The sequence below is a fragment of the Protomyctophum bolini genome (assembly GCF_963924005.1).
Source record: "Protomyctophum bolini genome assembly, chromosome: 5".
In the NCBI taxonomy this organism is placed as follows: Eukaryota; Metazoa; Chordata; class Actinopteri; order Myctophiformes; family Myctophidae; genus Protomyctophum; species Protomyctophum bolini.
Genome location: NC_137866.1, coordinates 30856359 through 30875545, shown reverse-complemented (window position 1 = coordinate 30875545; position 19187 = coordinate 30856359). Strand labels below are relative to the sequence as shown.

Below are 19187 nucleotides of genomic sequence, written 5' to 3'. Positions count from 1 at the left end.
ATGGGGACCTACCACGGGTCACGGACAAAGTCAGAGAGAGAAGGATAAGGCTGGCAGGGCACTGGGTCAGGCACCCAGAATTTGAGGCAAGTAAATTTACCCTATGGGAGCCAACCCAGGGCAAAGCCAGGAGGGGAAAGAAGCGTACCACCTATGTAGGCGTGACAGCTTGGCTGACAACACTGCAGAGTTCAAGAACCTGATGTTTGATAGGAAATTGTGGAAGGCAGCGATCCAGGAATCCCGAGTTGGTGTTGGCTCACTCTCTCAGCAACTAACTAAATAACTAACTGTCAGGCATGCCAGATGTCAGAACATCATCACTGTCCAGAGTTATTGTGACCGCAGGTCGCATTTATTATAGAATTGTGCATTTCCCGTCAGTGTGTTGGTTGGTTGTTCACCCCTGGCAAGCCCCCATATATGGTGCCCAGGTCTCGTGACATCATGTCCACTAGTCCCTTCCTAACATTTTAGGTCTAGTTTTTATTTGTTAACGAAATTGTCAATATACTTCATCATAGCTTAATTTTCATTTAGTTTTCGTCTGAAAAATAAGGTAGTCGACAAACTTTTTGTCATAGTATTATTAGTGGACGAAATCAACACTGGTGCACAAACTGCACACATTCCTTTGAGCATAACAGACAATTGCCTTCAACGATATAAGCCAGGCTCGAAGGTTACTTATGGACTTGGTGGAGTGTGAGTGGTGCAGTGGTTGAGTTTCTCTTTCACCATGTTTTTGCTTTTTCAGAGTATCTTTATAGGGCATGGGATAGGAGGCGAAGGGTTACGTATAACTAAATTGAATTATAGATTAAATTATATCAACTGTTTTACAGATTGGTTATATATTTTCACTGTAATCTGGTTGAGTTACTGGATAGCTATACACCTGAATGCTCTTGTTTTGTCTTGTTTTTCTTTTTTGTTTTGTTAATATTTTAATTGCTGTGTCTGATAATCCCATGTAGGATGGGTCAAGAAATTATCCGGACACGGAAATAAAATATTCATTCATTCATACTGTGTCATACTGTGTAAAACATACGAAATAATGATGCCAGAATCGACAAATCATACAAGGCATAGATTATCATAAATATATCAATCTTTATTATCTGTTAAGGTTCTTTATCTGTATATGGTTGTTTAATCCCCAAAGTAATTTTTTTTTTTACAGAAGAAAAAGAACATTGGTCAAATTAAACTCCCATTTAAACATATTGCCTAATAATCCATCTACAACATTTCTGCATGTTTCCTCAGAATTATGTCTACTTAATGAGGAGGGGGGGGGGGGGGGAGGGATGACAAGTTACAGTAACAGTAAGTGTTTTGTTAGTTGTTTTAAAGGAAGTGTATTCAATGGCTCAGATTATATTTAAATGCATACTTTAGTTTGTTATCACAGTTTGAATACATGTGGGTTATAAGAAAAGCTCTCAAAAATTGATACCTTCAACTTTCAAGTGACAATCAAAGAATACAGGGGAAAAAAAATACTTCAGATTGACCTAACCAGACAACTTTTATAGTAACAGTAATATGAAGGGATTAGCAAAACAAGCTATTGTTATTTTCGACTGTATGGTGGACGGTATTTGGCCACGAAACTTGTCGCACTCGTAATACGTTAAACGGCATGAATGAGAACTGTGTGGATACTGTGTGTGTAAAGCGGACCAGAAATTAACGATTTCTGAAACGTGGAGCGTGTAGAAGTCGGCAGCAGTGGACAACGTTGTGCACGATATCAGAACCCTATATCGGAAATCTTAACGATGAGGTTAACGGTGTGATCGAGGTGGAAGAACAGACAAACTATTATTCTGTTCTGAGGTGACAAAACATTTACTGACATCAGTTCAGTGCTTATATTATATGCCAGTGGTTTTCAACCCTTTTTCACATCAAGGCCCGTTATTTAGTCGGCATTTGAGCCACGGAACCACCACGTGATGAGATTTAAGCCTCTCAGACCCAAAACGTTTTGTCCCACGTTGTATTGATGTTGGCACCATTAGGAAAGATAACAGGCGCAAACGTTGATCAAAATGACAATTCTTCAACTTTCTCTAATTGTGTAGACTTCTTGTAACTTAAGTAATGCAGATATTTAACTCTTGAGAGCGTGAAATGGTTCATTTCGTTTCATTTTACACTCTTAAGAGTTAAAGATCTATAAGGGTCCAATTGGTTATACCAACCCTTCCATCATTTAGCTGGGGAACCTCAAGGACCACTGGTGGTCCCCGGGCCACTGGACTTACTGTATGCCCACACTTTACCCTATGAATGCAAATACTTGGTAAGGTGCCTGCGATCTGTAACAAGGTTATTTGAATAGAATACCACATGGTATGGTACACTATTAGAAGGAAACCATCCACTAAATGCATGCAGCAATGGACACAGGGAACTGATGTTTGTAGATGGAAGCCAGGAGTGTAAAGCTTGATTCATACATTTAAACATGCCGGTGTTGTGCACCAGAAATGGACGATAAAATAGCTCACAATGCAATTGGTGACGTGTTGTTGTGAACTTGTAGATCGGCTATTTCCAGTGGCACGACCACCGGCACACCAAGTATACAGTGCTGAGAAGAGGAGCGTTAAGCATTGGTACAGTGCTGGTCTACAGTCTATTATGGAAAAGACAGAACTAAACAAAATAAGCCTTGACAAACTCTTGTCACGATCCAGTGGAAAGACTTTAACACATGGGAGACGCTTTCTCAAAAATACTCACACCAATTAAGACTTGGCACCAAAACTTATACCATTTGAAATTCCACTAAGGATCCTCTCCTTGTTTTGTTTTTTTACAGCTCCTGCTGACTGGAAGCATCACAACAAAGACAATCACATAATATACATTGTGTACTGATCTCTTTGAATGGCAAAACAAGAAAAAGAACAGTAGCCAGCCATTTGCAGTACTGTGGCGTATAGAAAACGTTTGAATTTCAGCTCGTATCAATATCATCAAAATACATACATTTTCAAAGCCGGGAATGAGTTCACCACGTACATGTATATAATGTATAATTTTAATACACAATCCCACTATTTGACCTCACCTAAGGGTTTAACCTGTAAGGAAAATGGTGACAGTTTGTGCCTCAATAAGTACCTACCGTAAATAAGTGACTTAAGTGACAGTGACATTCATATTGGTCAGACAAGCTAGGTACTGTATAGGCTCCCGTCATTTGGTTACGTAGAAACTCAACCTTCTTAACGATAGATTTTATGTACAGCATGTTTCAGTCCTAAATCAATCCAATATATGAACAGTGGTATGGTAACGTGTTGTCCTTTAAAGCTGCAATCTGGGAATTATTTTAATGTTAAAAAAGAAAGAAGAGAAAATTACCAACCTATATGGTAAAAGTACGTTAATACAATACAACTACTTCTCCATTGAGAAAGTTTAGTCCCTCATATTGGGTAGGACACCAACTGGTTGATAGGTAGCCCTGCCTGAAACTCATAATTGGCCCTTAACTAAACCCCACCCCAAAAAGCGATTGTCCAATGCCAACCCATATAGTTTAGAAACCGTTGCTATGCTCCTCATAGCCGTCAGTGTTATTACGGTCGGGAAAGTCACACGACTGAGTGATGGCAATAATACCAATCATCGTAGTCTGACTGAAAAACGGACGGTTGTTAAAGTTGATTGTTGGATATTGTTTCTCCCTCTGGCATGACTCGTATTTCTAGTTTATTGAAATAACGTCATGCACATTTATCCAGTGCAAAGCCTACTGCAGGCCTTGTTGACTAGATTTAGAAGCTTTTGAAGCTCTTTCTACTGAAATTATCTGATAAATGGAGAAATCCCCGTCATTTAACATGCATCTCAATGGGGGAGAAGGACAGCTTGAAGAAAAAAGGGGAATGTCCACACACAATATAGTTCTGCTCCCCGTCTTTTTTATTTCAACCTAAATACAACAACGTTTCGCTTTCTCAAGTACTTGAGTACCTGAGTACTGAGAAAGCCTGGAGGGGCGAAACGTTGCGTGTGGACATTCCACTTTTTTCTTCATTCAGTCATTTTTTTGGGTCCAGCACCGTATTCTGAACAGCTTGCCATGTCTCCTCGCTGCTATTGGACAAGAACGGGTTGGGGAGGGATTTAGCGAAGGGCTAATTCCCTCTGGAATGCTTGGTTTCCCATGCGGGAAGAGCCGGGTTCAAATCCCAGGTGTTAACACTTGCAATTACATTACCTCTCTCTCGTCAGGAGAGGACATAAAACGTATAGGTTTTAGATTTAAATCGACTCCTATTAGTAACTGTGGTTAGAGACTGTCTAATTCTCATAAATAGCTGGCAAAGTACTGTAGTTACATTTTAATGGCACACAAAATATATGACAACAAATATTCTCTATTCTTCTCTTTGGTTAAAGCATACACCAAAAGAGAGAACCGTAAAAAAAAAGAAAAAAACAAAACAAACAAAAAAAACAGCATTATTGCACACCACAGATTTAAATAAATTAGTTCCCATCTTTTTTTCTTGCCCTCAATGCATCCATCACATCATAAGCTAATACGGGGGTGCCTGACCAGTCTGGAAACACAGGGACAAGTGCAAGTTGCTAATAATCAATGGATTTTAAGGACGAGGAGTGTCTCCCCCCGATCCCTCACCTTAACTGACCCCTAACGCCTACGTATATGCGGCCTTGGGTGTTCCGTCTGCAATTGCCTACAGGTTGGCCGTGGTCCTGGTGAGCACACAAATGAATGGGAGTGAGTGATTTCCAAAACGCTCAGCCACCCCGCCATCTTAACCTCAGAGTTCACTTCATTACCGTATCTACTGAAGCGAGGGGAGCGAGGGGGGTCGACGTCCCCCAGCCTGCGCTGCTTCCTTCCTGTCACCTGAGCGGGAGGGGAGGAGCCTCCGGCCGCCATCGGCGCTATTTGGCGGAGAGAGAGCCAGGCTGCCCGCCGCTTGCTTGCTTGAGTTTGAAGACGAAGATGCAGAGGTGACTGGCAATCTGGTTGCAGACGCTGACGCTGTAGCGCACCAGGTCAAGGGCGGACAGGAACTGGAGGGAAGGAAGGGACCAGGAGAATTTACATTTAAATACAAGAAAGCCCGATTTGTATGGATTTAACTCCCGTTCCCTGCTGATGTTTTTCACTAACCTCTGAAGAATCACCCGATCGTGAACGGACGATGCACGAACGTGCGCCTGAAAAATAGTGCGATCGCTTGTCCTAATGTCGGATAATATTCCACAATCGCCATCGACGACAAGGCAGAGAAACACAGCTGCTCGGTCCGTGCCGCCATTCTGGAGACTATTACCCAGCAGCCCCAGAAGCGAAACCCGGTCACGTGATCGACACGTGTGACGTGTCACAAAGTATCGGCGGAAAACCTTGCATGTTTTAAACGTTATCAAAATCTGCCAATACAACAAATAGAACATAACTCGGGGAAACTTATCAGTAAAGTCGGGGAACTCAGGTTTAGCAGTAAAACTGCCCATTTTGGGCGGGAACCCCTTTTGGTGTTCTAAGGTCGCATTATGTTATACTTTAGCTATTGAAAGATAATAGAAAAATAAATAAATTGCTCATGAGCTTTGAATATATATATATTCTTTCAGAGAGAACATTTTTAACTCAAATCTTTGCTTCAGGGGGGTCACTGGAACAACATATTTTCAGATGCGGGTCGGCGGCTGATTACATATAATTCCGGGGCTCCTTGACATGAAATAGTTTGAGAACAACTGACATAGAAACATACGTTTTTCTGACAACTATCATGATTTAGAAGACATTTGTAGAATCAGGTCAAAACAGTGGGAATGTTCTTACCAGTGCCACCCAGAGAACCAGGTACTCGTCTATGAAACTGTTGAAGTACTGATTCAGGAAGAGCAGCCCTGGCCCCAGGAAGGCCAGGTCGTTGAGATGCATCTCGCTCTTCGTCATATGAGCCACCTTTAAAACAAATAATATCACGTCAAACATGCTGGTCGGAAAGTCTTTTACATTTTGACGGTGTGGCACCGAAAGGGGCCAGACCTCTAGAACAGTGGTTTTCAGCCAGTGGTCCTTGAGGGGTTCCAGGTGATCCCCAGTTAAATGACCAAATGGACCCTTATTAGATCTTTAACTCTTGAGAAACCTAAACTCTTGAGTTGACTCATTTTACGCTCTCAAGAGTTAAATTATTGTTAAACATCTGCATTACGTAATTTACAAGAAGTCCACACAACAATAATTATTTGTTTTTGATTGTTTGCCTCAAATGCTGAATAAATAATGGGTTCTTGACATGAAAAGGGTTGATTTTGACATTTGTATGTACGCATGTTCCACAAATATTTGTCCTAAAGTATATCCTGCAAAAATGGGGCTTCAAATAGCTCAAGACTGACCTCAGTCAGAACATGTAACCCTGTGCACAAACTGCACACCTATAGTAAATTACTAGCCATAGCTAAGCCATTATTAGACACTGTGTCCATAATCATTCCCTACTCATAGTGCATCATAGTGATTACGCCATTTTGCAGTGGTGTCCAAATGTATAGTGATCATTATTGTATCCTATATAGTGAACTCAATTATTCCACAAGGCATCGTGAAAAGTAGGGTACAATCAACCTATAAAATACATACCATCATGCATTGCGTTGAAAGAAAAAAGCCAACATTGATTTGACATATTTGAATTGTGCGATAGCAACACTATTGTTGATGGTGACCAGTGTCAAATGTATTTTTTTTAATTCACTGATAATATTCAACCTACAGTATATACAGTAGAACTCCCTCCTATACAGTAGACGGAGGAGGAAGCAGTGAATGAGTGAGTGATGTTGGACATTTTTTTAGCTCATGAAATCATGCTGCATGCGATGCGACCATGGGCTTCAGGGTAATTTCTCACCACTAATTTGTTGGTGATCTTGGCGGACACGAAGCCAAATGCTAGAACATAGAGGCATGGATGCTTCTGGAATAGCTGCACAGATGACTTCTTGTAGATCATGAAGGCCAGAATGATCACAGCGCCAATGTGGAAGAATGGTCCCAGTACACTGGTCCCCTGAGCAACAGCAAGACACAATACATGGCAAATGGTGCATTTACATAGCGCCTTTATCCAAGGCGCTTTACATACTGTACAGTAGATTGGGTTGTGCATTACATTCACCCATTCACACACACATTCCTACACCGATGGCGGCGGAAACCATGCAAGGCACCAACCAGCACATCAGGAGCAATTGTTCAGTGTCTTGCTCAAAGACACTTCGACACTAACTCTGGGGGAGCCCGGGTTCGAACTGGCAACCTTGCGGTTACCATCCGGCCACTCTACCCCTGAGCCACCGCCGCCCACACTGTGCTTAAATATGCACTGTCCCTTCGGTAGCAACTGGCTAAAACTAGCTAGACACAAAACAGAGAAAGTTTCTTAAACGTTCATGTTTTAGGTTGTTATAAGATAAAGTGAAAGATGATTTTAGCTTTTTTTGATGGGGGGCATTCGAACAATTGGCTAAATGTATTTTTCTTTTCAATTTTTTTTTACGCGATTTCTTTATTATTATTTACTATAGTCCTACTAGACCCCAGGACATTACATCTAGCCACAAAAGATCACAGGATCTACTGGATGTGAAGGGAGAGGTGACAAACTGACATATTGAGCCTACAACACACAGTATGGCATCCCCCTATAGTATCCTCCTTCACATTCAGTACTTACTATACTGTATTTACAGTATGGCATCCCCCTAGTACCCTCCTTCACATTCAGTACTTACTATACTGTATTTACAGTATGGCATCCCCCTAGTACCCTCCTTCACATTCAGTACTTACTATACTGTATTTACAGTATGGCATCCCCCTAGTATGCTCCTTCACATTCAGTACTTACTATACTGTATTTACAGTATGGCATCCCCCTAGTATCCTCCTTCACATTCATTACTTACTATACTGTATTTACAGTATGGCATCCCCCTAGTATCCTCCTTCACATTCAGTACTTACTATACTGTATTTACAGTATGGCATCCCCCTAGTACCCTCCTTCACATTCAGTACTTACTATACTGTATTTACAGTATGGCATCCCCCTAGTATCCTCCTTCACATTCAGTACTTACTATACTGTATTTACAGTATGGCATCCCCCTAGTATCCTCCTTCACATTCAGTACTTACTATACTGTATTTACAGTATGGCATCCCCCTAGTATCCTCCTTCACATTCATTACTTACTATACTGTATTTACAGTATGGCATCCCCCTAGTATCCTCCTTCACATTCAGTACTTACTATACTGTATTTACAGTATGGCATCCCCCTAGTACCCTCCTTCACATTCAGTACTTACTATACTGTATTTACAGTATGGCATCCCCCTAGTATCCTCCTTCACATTCAGTACTTACTATACTGTATTTACAGTATGGCATCCCCCTAGTATCCTCCTTCACATTCAGTACTTACTATACTGTATTTACAGTATGGCATCCCCCTAGTATCCTCCTTCACATTCAGTACTTACTATACTGTATTTACAGTATGGCATCCCCCTAGTACCCTCCTTCACATTCAGTACTTACTATACTGTATTTACAGTATGGCATCCCCCTAGTATCCTCCTTCACATTCAGTACTTACTATACTGTATTTACAGTATGGCATCCCCCTAGTATCCTCCTTCACATTCAGTACTTACTATACTGTATTTACAGTATGGCATCCCCCTAGTACCCTCCTTCACATTCATTACTTACTATACTGTATTTACAGTATGGCATCCCCCTAGTACCCTCCTTCACATTCATTACTTACTATACTGTATTTACAGTATGGCATCCCCCTAGTATCCTCCTTCACATTCAGTACTTACTATACTGTATTTACAGTATGGCATCCCCCTAGTACCCTCCTTCACATTCAGTACTTACTATACTGTATTTACAGTATGGCATCCCCCTAGTATCCTCCTTCACATTCAGTACTTACTATACTGTATTTACAGTATGGCATCCCCCTAGTATCCTCCTTCACATTCAGTACTTACTATACTGTATTTACAGTATGGCATCCCCCTAGTATCCTCCTTCACATTCAGTACTTACTATACTGTATTTACAGTATGGCATCCCCCTAGTATCCTCCTTCACATTCAGTACTTACTATACTGTATTTACAGTATGGCATCCACCTAGTACCCTCCTTCACATTCATTACTTACTATACTGTATTTACAGTATGGCATCCCCCTAGTACCCTCCTTCACATTCAGTACTTACTATACTGTATTTACAGTATGGCATCCCCCTAGTATCCTCCTTCACATTCAGTACTTACTATACTGTATTTACAGTATGGCATCCCCCTAGTACCCTCCTTCACATTCATTACTTACTATACTGTATTTACTAGCACTATAGTAAATAATAACGAAAACACAGTCACATTTTGTAATAAATAAAAAAACATACTTAGCTAATAACATGACAAAGCCAGATACCAGGACTGCAGCACAGTCATATGACAACAAAACTAATCGTGACGACTTGTAATTCTAAATAAAAGCAGTCAGAGTTTTTTTTTTAAACTTACCGCTATAGTGGATCCGTTCTTTCCTACTCCGCCTGTGAATATGACCCTGAAGTAGTTGGAGCAGGAGAAAATGGCTCCCGCCACAGTGAGGAGGGCTGGAATTATTTTCACCTGGATATTGAGCAGAGGAATCTAAAAAGGAAACGAAACGAGCACAACTAACAATGAATGAATTGTGTGCTCGGATGTGTGTTAATATATTAATTAACAGGCATGTGCTGTGGTTAGTTAGTAGTTACACACTAAATACTGGTAAACTATATGCAATTTTGGGATCATTACAACACAAAACACACTCCACACACAATATGAAAATCTATAACTTCGCCAACTTCACTGTTTCCAAGTACCGAACATTGGAAATATACTTTCCACCACTGTTTAAAGGGACACTTCACCCCTTTTGCAACCAGATCTTATTTTAATGTTGTTATAGATATTTTAGTATTTCAAAGTGTCTATGATGTCATAGACACTGGGCTCACTTCCTTCCTGGCCTACAATTCCCATAATGCTCTGGTCCACTGCTCCTCCTTGTGGATAGGGGGGGCTGTCTTACTGGGACAACATGTAGTCCAGGAAGTAACTAAGTAAGCCCATGACATCATGGACACTTTTAAGTTAAAAACACATATTACCTACATTAAAAACCCCATAAAAGTTTTTCTCGTCTCCCACACTTAAAATAAGATCTGGTTACGAAAGGGGTGATAGTGTCCCTTTTAAGAGCCAGTGTTTGCTGAGTCATAATGGGGGTAAAATGGCATTATTACCGAGAACTGCCAAAAAGCCGTTCCTCCAAACGCAGCCAGCACATACATGGTTATTATGAACATCTGCACTTCAGTCACATCAATGCTGAGCGGGCACAGAGAGAGAGAGAGAGAGCAGAGGAATTAGGACCAATAATAGTTAAGAAGGGTTATTTAGAGCCACATCAAGAACACACAATGTACACAGAATACCAAACGAGTCGCCCCTTTACCAACTCGCCCCGGGCGTACACCCGGCGGAATTGCACGTCCTGGTATTCCTAAAGTAACCTTAGTAAATTATGCTTAAACGGTTAAACCTAACTTTATTCCTAACCTTAACCTCAGTACAACTACAAGAACCGTCGGACCGAGCGGTCGGTGGAAAAATCGAGGGGCGAGATAATTTAGGGGCGATCGTACCACACACACACACACACACACACACACACACGCGACTGACAATGTTAGTAATCCTTTCTATTGATTTTATACTAGAACTTGTTAAACATACAGTTCAATTCAATATATCAGTGGTTTTCAACTGGTGTTCCTTGAGGGGGTTCCAGGTGCCCTCCCCAGCGAAATTATGGAGAGTTGGCAACCAAATGGACCCTTATACGTAGTACTTTAACTCTAGAAAGTGTAAAATGAAACCATACGGGTCCATTTGGTTTCATTTTTACTAATAATTTAGCTCGAAGAGTTAAATTATTGTTAAACATCTGCATTACTTAATTTACAATAAGTCTACACAATTAAAGAATGTAGAAGAATTGTTGTTTTGATCAACGTTTGCCTGTTGTCTCTCCTAATGGTACCGAGGTAGAGCATGGAAGAGGTAGAGCATGGAATTGTGGACAAACGACAACAAAATATATGTATTTTTTTGTCATCAAATGGTGGTCCGTGGCTCAAATGTCAAATAAATAATGGGCCTTGATATGAAAAGGGTTGAAAACCACTGCAATATATAATTGTGAACACAACAACAGGAAGCACCCCCCCTCCCTTTGTGTAGTAATAGCATGTTTTGAGTATGGTGTAACCATTTGAGTATGGTGTAACATGAACCTGTTTTGTAACTCCTTGTGAAATCACCTTAAATGAATGGCATATGGTTTGATTCATAGTTAGTTATAGACTAGTTATAGTCATGTTATTTTTACTTCAACATCATAAATGAAAATAGTCAGTGGCTATACCCAAAAATGACCAAATACAGTACTAACATACAGTATACAAAGCTATTACTGTAAATAAAAAAATACAGGCTTATCAGTCTAGTTAACCCATTTTGTTATACTTTAGCTATTGAAAAATAGCAGATCTACAAGCTCACAGTGCGGCACCGAGTGCTGCTCTACGAGCTTGTGCTCTAGAACAACATATTTTGAGATGGGGGTCGGAGGCCAAATACATATAAATGTGTCCTTGACATGTACAGTAAGTAGTGTGAGAACAACTGACATAGGAAACATAGGTTTTTCAGAAAACTGTCATGATTTAGAAGACATTCGTAGAGTCTGTTCTCAGGTGTAAATGGGTTAAAGCATCATTATTAACCAACCGTGTGGCTGCATACATACAGTACAACTTACATGCCAAAGCGTAGGGTGCCCGACACATAGGTCTGCCAGTGGGCACAATAGAACATAAACATGGCAACAAAGCAGCAGAAGAACATCCAGTCAGGATTAGTGCCCAGCTGGATGGCGATGCACGTACCCAGAACCACAAACACTAAAAGGAAATGAGGAGGGAGGAGGGAGGGGGGGATGAGTAGGGGAAAGGGAAATATACAATGTACACAGCTAAAATACTGAGAACTCTGAAAGTGCAAACAAAATACAGCCTGTACACTTTCAGAGTTAAATCAACACATATTTTTAAACTGTGTACAGTTAAGTTAAAGACGCCGACATGTGACCAACAACAAATAAAAATAAATACATATATTATTATATATCATGAGTAGGTACAACTTCTGAATTGTGAGCTGTAGAGGTTTGGTGAACTTTGGTCTCCCACACGACCTGGGTTTGAATCTGATGTAGACACATATGTACATATGTTGTGTTGTGTCTAGTGATGTCATGCTAGCAGAACGCAGTACCACCCAAAAAAATGGTCACGTGCACGCACAGGTAAAGAACGGAACGGTGCGTGCGTGCTAGAACACGTCCCCCTAGATTTTAGTGCTGCAACTAACAATTGTTTTCATAATCGATTCGTCGGTCGAGTATTTAAACGATTAATTTGATTATGGCACTTATTTAGCTATTACCTTAAAAAAGGTTCTAACTAGCACAAAATACATTAAAGATGAATAATTCATTCAAAAATACATTATTTATTACATTTTGCTTAGCTGCTGATTTGGCTGCTATTCAAATAAAAGACAAAACAAATGTGACAAAATGTGAATAAATTAAAACCACTCATGGTACCTTTACTCTTATATCTGAAAGATATTATTAAAGATATCTACTCAGGTACAGACATAGTTGTATTGGTTTTAATGGTAATGTACAATATAAACTCCATCTTATAAATAAGATGTTGAGGGTAAAATGGCCTCAGACATGTGATTCTGCATTGTTATGTGTCATATTTAGCTTTGCAGTCACAAAGCTAAATATATGGAAGTACCCAGTGGTCTAGGTTTACTGACGGTGGGCGTCTGTAAACTCTCACGCTGTGTCAAGTACCGTGCCCAAATCAAATAGATATTACTTTGCATAACAACAGGTTTACCGTAACCGTTTACCTACACAGTATTAAGCAACACAGCAGTATGGCTCCAGTAGGCTAGTGATTCTGTGATTCTGCACGCAACAGGAATGCCTCCTCCACCATCAAACTCAAAGTAGAGATTTGTCCAAAGCAAACCTTTTAGTTTTGTGACTGCAGCGCAGTAAAGAAGTTTGTCTGATTATTCTAAGTCTACTTTTGTGTTTGTGTGTCATAATAGGCTTAGGATATCAGCTGTTCTGTGCGCATGCGCACATGTATAGGCGCGAGTGCAGTAGTGCACATGCGTGCGTGTGTGTGTGACATCATTAAAATGCTGTGGTACCGAGAAAAAAAACTAAAATCACTATTACACCACTGGTTGTGTCTATCACCTCAGTGTTGTATTGCCAACAAGTGAGTGAATGTTTTGCCTCCGTGCGAGTATGTCCGGTGGACACGTTTGACGGTGTGCTGTGATGTCGTAATTTTCTCCCACCTGTCGAAAGCGAGTCACAGCCGTGGTCAAAGAGCTCCCCCAGCGGAGTGCTGCTATTGGTCCGTCGGGCCTGCTTCCCGTCTATAGCGTCCAGTGACTGGTAGAGGAACAGGCCCACGGCGCATGCCATGTACACCCACAGCGGTGCCTGTAGAGAAACATTAAGATGTTGAAAATGGCAGATATAAGGTATTTTGTACTGCTTCATATGAAAAGTGTGCCCTCACTCTGCGCAAACTCTGCAGCCCTCCCTTCCCGGTCACAAGGATGCACAGTTTCTGTTTCACTACTGAGACACTCTGCAGCCCCCCCCCCCCCCGGTCACAAGGATGCACAGTTTCTGTTTCACTACTGAGACACTCTGCAGCCACCCCCCCCCCCCCCACGGTCACAAGGATGCACAGTTTCTGTTTCACTACTGAGACACTCTGCAGCCCCCCCCCCCCCCCCGGTCACAAGGATGCACAGTTTCTGTTTCACTACTGAGACACTCTGCAGCCCCCCCCCCCCCCCCCCCGGTCACAAGGATGCACAGTTTCTGTTTCACTACTGAGACACTCTGCAGCCCTCCCTTCCCGGTCACACGGACACACAGTTTCTGTTTCACTACTGAGAAACTCTGCAGCCCTCCCTTCCCGGTCACACGGACACACAGTTTCTGTTTCACTACTGAGACACTCTGCAGCCCCCGGTCACAAGAACGCACAGTTTCTGTTTCAAATAAACATGCACAATGCAAGACTTGGACAGAACGTTTAACCAGGCCAAAGCAGTGTTACGCATTTGACATTTCATTATCTAAAGCTTAACCCTGTAAGACCCGGATATATTTCTACTTGCAAAAAAGAGATTTCAACCTTACTACCACTTTGTACTACTAGGACTTATGTTAAAATATATGTTAAAAAAATAAAAAAGATAATTGATGAATATTTTATGATATTTTATGACATTTATAATAATTATATAAATTAATAATTTACATTTGGGGGATATCTTTCACAATAATGAATAAAACATGTTCTAGATCTAGACATTCAAATAACAAAAAAACATATATTACAATTATTTTACATTTTTACATACTTTTATTAGGGTTAAAGGTCAAATGTCATAGGTTCAAAATTGTTCAAAATTGCACAGAGTCCAGAAGTTTTTAATTTGTGTGAATTTCAGCCTCTGTGGGGGGTATTTATATGCAAATATCATGACCAATGGCATTGCAATGAACATCAATGATGACGTTTAGGTGAAAAAAGAACAGAAAAAAAATAGAATTATTAAGTAATTGAATAAAATAAAAATGTTACCGAAAAACAATGCTGAGTCTTACAGGGTTAAGTAACAGCATTAAAAAGCAACAAGTTCAAACAAATAGTAACTAAACACTCGCAGTATCAAACAGTAGCAAGAAATATAATATATATTGTTTTGCTGAGTCTCTACACTACATTATGATTAGATGAAGGGCCAGATGAACGAAATAAGTGACTGACAGATTTATTTACTTATTTTTGTTTTTTGTTAACTAGACACTAGGAGAATGTTGAATTCATATGACCGGTCAAACTAGATCTGCTATTTTCAGCATGCAACCAAGTGTAAAATGACTTATACTGGATCTCGTCCACTTGTCTCTTTTAGTCTAGTTTTTATTCGTTGACAAAATTGTCAATATAATTAGTCTTAGTTTAAGTCATCATAGCTTAGTTTCCATTTAGTTTTCCTCAGTGAAAAAAGGTGAGTGACGAAAATGTTTTGTCATAGTATTAGACGACGAAATCAACACTGTTGAACAGTAACCCATTAAAACCGTTTAGCTATTCAAACAATAGCAGATATACATTAAGCTCACGGCACGCGGCACCTGAGTACCTTCTCCATCAGCTATTTTGGAAAAATCATGAAAGTGTTTTAAACTAGTAATTTAGAAGGCATTTGTTGTAGAATGGGCCTCCGGTCTGAATGGGTTAATCTTTTCAGTAGATCAGACCAGTCTGGTGACTGGTCATACAGGGTGTAACAATATCCACCAGTCTACCCAGTAGGTCAGACCAGTCTGGTGACTGGTCATACAGGGTGTAACAATATCCACCAGTCTACCCAGTAGGTCAGACCAGTCTGGTGACTGGTCGTACAGGGTGTAACAATATCCACCAGTCTACCCAGTAGGTCAGACCAGTCTGGTGACTGGTCGTACAGGGTGTAGCAATATCCACCAGTCTACCCAGTAGGTCAGACCAGTCTGGTGACTGGTCATAAAATTGTCAATATATTTAGTCTTAGTTTTAGTCATCATAGCTTAGTTTCCATTTAGTTTGTCAGTGAAAATGGTAGTCGACAAAATCAACACTGATACAGATGTGTTCTCCAGCAAGTACATTTATGTCGCTAGCAATGCATGCCCACTTTCGCAGTTTGCACCGAGTGACTCCAGCAAAAAAATAACATTTCTTTGTTGGGATCAAAAGGTTTCATTAGGGGCGCCCGCTGGCCTAGCGGTAACGATGGCTTCCATTTTCGCATTGCAACTTTTCAGGACTAGAAAGCCTGCAGTTCCTATTAGCTTGTATTCCCCATTGATGATGTCACTGGTGGACGGTGAACTGCCCACAGCCCTCCTATGAGACACAGACTGAGTAGAAAAACAATTGTGCCATTTTATCATGATTATTAGTGAGAGGACCTATTATATGAAGATGGGTTGATTAAAACATTTTAGGATGTTTATATTGAGGAAATCAGAAGACTTTAAGTAAAGGTGTGAGAGAGAAACAGACAGACTGAGAGAGAAGTGTAAAATGGACCCAAATGGTGGTGATAAAAATAAGAATTTCAGTGGAACTATATAAATTAGCTACAGTATATAGCTTGTCAATTCTTGAAATTATAGTTTTTGGTTTTTTGCGATCATTTCACACTTTACATGGTGTTTAATCTTTACAAAGACAAATCCTGAATTGAGGTTCACTCTGAAGCAATCAGGTTTGAACTTGATGTCATCGGCACCACTACCATCATAGCATCTATATGAGCGTGTTTAAATCTTTTGGCCATTACTTGCATTACACAAATACCCACATCACATGATATATTACTTTTATTTTGTCAGTTTAAACGAAAAGAGATTGCTCTAAACATGCATATTTTGTTAACGTTTAGTACTATTTAAACATTTAGAAGCACGCCCCAGATGGTGTAATTATTATTTGGATGCGGAATCGGTGCTAGGTACAATTATGAACTGTCCCTCATCTGTAATAAGTGACTTGACAGTGAGGGACAGTGGACAGCTATCTCAAAAGCCCTCATGAACTATTCCAAGAAGTACATAATCACCTTGACCCCAGGGACCTTATCCGAGGCAAATACCTTTGGTGCAACTACAATCTGGGTCAGCAAACGATAACCATGTGGTCCTACTGCAGGATTCTCAAACAGCGGGGTACCCCAGAAGGGCACGTGTTTGAATCCAACCCTTTGCTGCATGTCATTTGATCTCTCTCTCTCTCTCTCTCTCTCTCTCTAAATAAAAGCTGAATTCTTATTCTCAAATAATATTTATGTCGCAGAGAAATGTGCACCGACAGGCCAGCGACACAGTAGTAGTTTCACCCATCTTGCTCTCCTTTCATCTGAATATCAGTTACAATTAGATGTCTCTGAATTTGATGCAAACTCCGCCATCATAAGTGGGTGGAAAAGCAAAACGAGAGACGGAACACAAGTATTAAATCAATGGTGGCTCAGTCAGGCTTGTCCTTTTGAAATGTTTTTTTTTTTTTTAAATAGAAAAGGAAAGCGTGAGAACTACTGATTTAGAAGGCATGATTTGTAGAATTTGTAGAAACTGTACATCGATGGGTTGAAATGGGAACCTACCTGCTCAGTGGCAGTGGGGCAATAGTAGACCAGCACCAGCGTGGTGACGATGTTGACGGCCAGGCCGATGATGGTGATGAGGTTGGGAGCGATCCAGGTTGGCACGTGTCCTACCAGCCACTCCCAGAAGTGCTGCATGAGCGGCTCCAGGAGGGACCGTCCTGCACTGCTGTACTTGTGTTCCTCCAGCTTCTTCAGCTGGTGGACCGAGAGGGGAGGCGAGGGCATCTGAACCAACTTGCTCACAACACAACTTATACCACCGCTGCCACCGCCGCCGCAGGTGGTGGCGGCCTGGCCCTTGGTGGTGGCCGGCTTATAGGGAGCGTCAACGCCTGGATCCAGTGATGGCCACGTTGCTGCAGATCCAGCTGTGCCATGGCCTGCTTTTGCAGTTCGAGACCGTAGATTCCTTTGGCCAGCGCTACTACTCATGGAGGAAGTTGAAACCGCTTTGCCTTGCACTCCCCTGCTGGCACAGTTCGAGTTCTAGTAGTAATCCACAATTTGGGCAAAATGGGGCTGATGGGAATATAAGAAAAAATACAGTTGACTTTGGACAACACTGACAGCATAATCAAACCACATCAGCTTATTGGCCTAGTCAAAAACCTGATGCATTTTGACAGGCACAAGTTCACAGTAACATGTCTTGTCCACATTGTAAATGACGACTGCTGAGTGTGAATCTCTTGCAATGGAGCTAAATATCATCATAATTAACACAGTCGAAAAGCAAATTAAATAATTATTTTAGCATTCTTTAGATGTCACATTTCTTAATGGGTAGACGTTTGAATATTAGCATTGATTGTGTAGGACTATACACACAGACAGTAGGCTATACAGCTATAAACCACTTATAACAACTAACAACGCAATTATTTGTGACTGGTTCAAAGCCGTGTGACTACATAACAGCCTAAAGACCATGCACAGCATCCAGTGTGACTTGTATGTGTACTGGAAATAGCTCGGATGTGACCAAATGTCAATTGCTGGCTAACGATCGAGCTGCATTGACAGCTTAGCATGTTGACATTGTCCAGCATCGACATCATCTTACCGTGTTTGCTGCTGATCGCTTCGACGTTGTTGTTGTTGTTGTTGTTTACATTGATGATGGGGATGCTAAGGACAAGCTCCGAATGCTTGGACCCCGGCCAGGAACTATGCTGTACACAAGTGGATTAGTGTAGACTAGAGGCTGAGGCAGGTTTTGGTTGGAGCAGGTGGAAAACACGAACCGCCGCAATGATGAGAACCAACACAGCACAGTGTCGTCAAAACAGGACCAGCAATAGCAAAAAATGGCACTTCCGGGTTGACTGTATTTTCAAAAGAAAGGTCGTCATGTTTTGCTAGATTATAAAATTATATTATAAAGATTATAAAAAATATATTGATCAGCCCCACATGGGTGATTGATTGAATTAAGTATTTATTAACAGTTTGCAGAATTACAGTAGCCTACATTTCAAGCACAACGCAATACTAAAAACTGTTAACTGTGAGTGGACGACGTCATAAAGATGAGCGGTGACAAAATGTATGCTTTTATTTCGAAGGCAATGGCGCTTGAAAATGGATGCGTCCTTCCGCCACACACTAGGGTTGGTCATCATAATGGGCTTGGTCACTGGGCTGCGTAAAAACACCCATCAAATGTAATGTTATGA

General features: G+C 40.9%; 1 protein-coding gene across 2 annotated transcripts; it reads right to left on the bottom strand.

The window, feature by feature from the left end:
• Nucleotides 1–1094: 1094 nt before the first annotated feature.
• LOC308316309 (choline/ethanolaminephosphotransferase 1-like) lies at nt 1095–18785 on the bottom strand. Of its 2 annotated transcripts, XM_080764851.1 has the most exons (9): nt 18575–18785; nt 17509–18030; nt 13627–13774; nt 11996–12137; nt 10416–10500; nt 9643–9774; nt 6939–7097; nt 5858–5983; nt 1095–5076 (listed from the first exon to the last, which is right to left on the bottom strand). In XM_080764851.1, exons 2-9 carry the CDS (start codon nt 17941–17943, stop codon nt 4945–4947), a joined length of 1359 nt encoding a protein of 452 aa, XP_080620977.1. In that variant the 5' UTR covers nt 17944–18030; nt 18575–18785; the 3' UTR covers nt 1095–4944. The 2 variants fall into 2 exon arrangements, with proteins under 2 accessions (XP_080620977.1, XP_080620978.1); XM_080764852.1 differs by lacking the exons at nt 10416–10500; nt 11996–12137 and having other exon boundaries at nt 13523–13774.
• Between the last annotated feature and the right edge of the window lie 402 nt (nt 18786–19187).